The 3056-nt window shown below is 55.8% G+C and overlaps 1 protein-coding gene across 1 annotated transcript; it reads right to left on the minus strand.

The window, feature by feature from the left end:
* Positions 1–1200: 1200 nt before the first annotated feature.
* SLC18A3 (solute carrier family 18 member A3) lies at positions 1201–3003 on the minus strand. The gene has a single exon (XM_027698625.1). The coding sequence runs from the start codon at positions 3001–3003 to the stop codon at positions 1417–1419; it is 1587 nt and encodes a 528-aa protein (XP_027554426.1). The 3' UTR covers positions 1201–1416.
* Positions 3004–3056: the final 53 nt, after the last annotated feature.

Consider the following 3056-nt stretch of genomic DNA (forward strand, 5'->3'; position numbering starts at 1 on the left):
GCGACTCGCCCGCCCCGGCAGGAGCTGCGGGGCCGCGCGTCCCGCGCAGCCCAGCGGATCCCACCGGCCGTGCGTCCGCGGGTCCCTCGCGGCGCCCGGATCCCCAGGGACGGGTGGAAGCCCTTAAGCAGGCGCTGTGGCCGTTTGTAATTTTTTTCTTTCTCTCTTGAGATTACAAACAATTTATTTTGTTTCCTAATAAGCTAGGAATTAAAATAAACGATTTTATTTCATATCAACAGAAATTTGCGGGGAAAACTATGCAGTCTGTTTGCGTTGTGGTTAGATCGAAGGTTTCCACTTTTTGCAAATGTTTGAATGAAGTACTTCACCCATCTTTTGTTTTGTTTAATCCATCAACCCACTGAGGCAGACACGTTGCAATTGGGGCAGCATTAACACCACGAAAGGCATTTTCTAGTATTATGTCTCTTAACTGCTGGCCATGTAATTTTTTAAATACTCGAAAATTGAAATTCATCATTGTGGGCATTAAATTAAATTCGCATAAGAATACAAGGAGCTGTTTTTAGGCAATCGGTAGCATGTTTGCAGTGCGATGTTGTTTGCTCAGACCTGATACGTTGTGAAGAATGAATGAGAACATTTTGTATTGGGGTCTTCTCCTGTGCAATTTTGGTAGCTACTGAGATAGATACTGCTATGGGGAATTGTTACCACAGGGGTTACAATGAGCACAACCAGCTCCCTCCCTCAAGCACCCTCAACGACAGAACAAAAGACAATCGATCCCCTTCAATTCCATTTATTCAGATTGTATTATTCTTGTAATTTGGACTTCAACATAATACAGCATATTGCACTTACTGGAGAGCAGCACAAGAGAGAAAAAAAATACAATACTTCAGTTTATTCTCAAGGAAGAATAAAATGTGACAGTGTGACAGTTGTTGCTCTTCTTAAATATATGAAACCAACTGAAAGTCTATGTACACAAGATTTCTTAAGTCCCTGAATAAGCCATTTGAAATTTTACACATACTTTTTTTTGCTTTTCTCGTATTTTTTACAGAGATATACAGTATGTCACACACAGTTTCAGCTTGAGGACGCTCTGCACAATTATACCCCAGCTACAAGGCTGATGAGTTTTTTGTTTTCTTTTTGGTGGGTTTTTTTGAAGGATCCCCTCAGATTTAAGCCAATGATTACTCTGATAACCTTCTTCAGTATTGTCCCCCTACTCCCCATCCCATCCACTTTGCCAGAATGCTGAAAGAAATACCAATTAAAAATAAATCTAGAAGAAAGCCATTACATCATGACAAAGGTTAAACTGTATATATTGCACATCAGTACAGAAACATAATGCAGTAACACTGTCATCCCCCCCTTTCCCTCTCTCTCCCCCACATGTCCTTCCTTGCTCATGGGGCTGGGCTGCATGGGGGAAATCTAACTGTACTCATAGTCTGATGAGTCCTCCTCAGACACCCCTTTCAGGTCCCTGTGGTATGAGTCCATGCCATTCTCATCCATCTCACCCGCTGGCTGCAGGCTTTTGCCCATGCCTTTGCGCTCCTCCATTTTGATGGTGTCATAGAGTCCCTTGGGTCCTTCCTCAAGGAGGATGTTCCTCTCAGAGTGAGAGGGTTTCATTTGGCAGACGTTTTTGAGAAAGAGGAGGACAGGGGCATAAAGCACATTGGCGAGCCCCATGCCCAGGTTGAGCTGTGCAAAGCCCATGGTGTGCACAATCTGGCCAGCCACGATGGGCCCCAGGGCGTACGCCACCGAGTAGGAGATGTCTGCAATGGCGTAGACGCTGCCGTAGACAGAGACGTGGCGCACATCCACCAGGAAAGCCAGGGTGGGCAGCAGGGCTGTGTCCACCAGGGCAATGCCAAAGCAGATGCCACAGAGGGGAATGATGACCTGCCCGAAATTCCTGCAGGCTGGCACCAAGCAGGAGCTGGCGCCGATGATGGCCATGCCCAGGGCCCCGTAGAACCACTGAAGGTGGGGGTACGCAGCAGCCAGCCGGACGGTGACGTAGACGCCCAGCACGTGGGGGAAGAAGGCGGGCAGCCAGGTGAGGCCCACCTCCCACTCGCTGGCCCCCATGGAATCTTTCATCCAGTTGGCGATGGTGGGCTCCAAGAAGGCCAGGGGAATGTTGCAGGTGGCCAGGGCCCCTGCCACCACGGCGATGTAGGGATCGATCATGAGGCGGTGGATGGGGGTGCCGACAGGCATGTTGGCCCGTGCCCCGGTGCCGCCGGGCGGTGCCAGGGCTAGCAGCAGCAGCCCGTCGAGGAGGCAGACGCAGGCCAGCACCAGGAAGGGCACCCGCTTGCCGGCGAACTCGTAGAGGACGCCGCCGAAGGGGGGTGCGGCCAGGCTGCCGAAGGAGATGCAGGCCAGCGCCGTGCCCAGGGCGCGGCTCCGCGCCGGCTCCTCGGCGTAGCGGTCGGCGATGAGGGCGATGCCGGCGGTGTCGGCGAAGGCCGAGCCCAGCCCCTGCAGGCTGCGCGCCGCGAACAGCGTCGCGTAGTTCTCGGCAAAGGCGAAGGTGGCGGTGGAGAGGAACATGACGGCCAGCCCAGCCAGCAGCGGCACCTCGTAGCCCACGCGGTCGATGAGGGTGCCGCTGAGGGGGTTCACCAGCAGCTGCAGCATGGCTTTGGAGGCGAAGAGCACCCCGATCTGCACGTCCTCGTTGCCCCCCGTGGCCGGCGGGTACCGCGCCGGCAGGAGGCTCCGGTTGCCGCCGCCGCTCCCGTTGCCCCCCGCGGGCGCGGACGGGCCGGCGGCGCCCCCGCCGCCACGCATGGCCGCGATGTAGTCGGGGATGATGGGCACGATGACCATGTAGAGCATGTTGTCCAGCAGCAGCGCCACGCACACCACCATCAGCAGCAGCCGCCGCTGCCGCCGCGCCTCCCCCATGGCGGTGCCCAGTTGCCGCCGCCGCTCGCCCACCGCCTCCGAGAGCCGCTCCACGGCGGCCCGCGCTCGGCCCGCGCCCCCCGCCTCCGACATCGCCCTCAGCGCCGCCGCCGCCGCCCCGCCGCCCGCATGGGGCACGGCGGGGG

This window comes from Neopelma chrysocephalum, unplaced genomic scaffold, assembly GCF_003984885.1.
Source record: "Neopelma chrysocephalum unplaced genomic scaffold, ASM398488v2 Primary Assembly neopelma1_131, whole genome shotgun sequence".
NCBI classification, from domain to species: Eukaryota; Metazoa; Chordata; class Aves; order Passeriformes; family Pipridae; genus Neopelma; species Neopelma chrysocephalum.

What these genes read in the sequence shown, in the direction of transcription:
- SLC18A3 (XM_027698625.1), bottom strand. Translation starts at nt 3,003, where the DNA reads ATGTCGGAGGCGGGGGGCGCGGGCCGAGCGCGGGCCGCCGTGGAGCGG.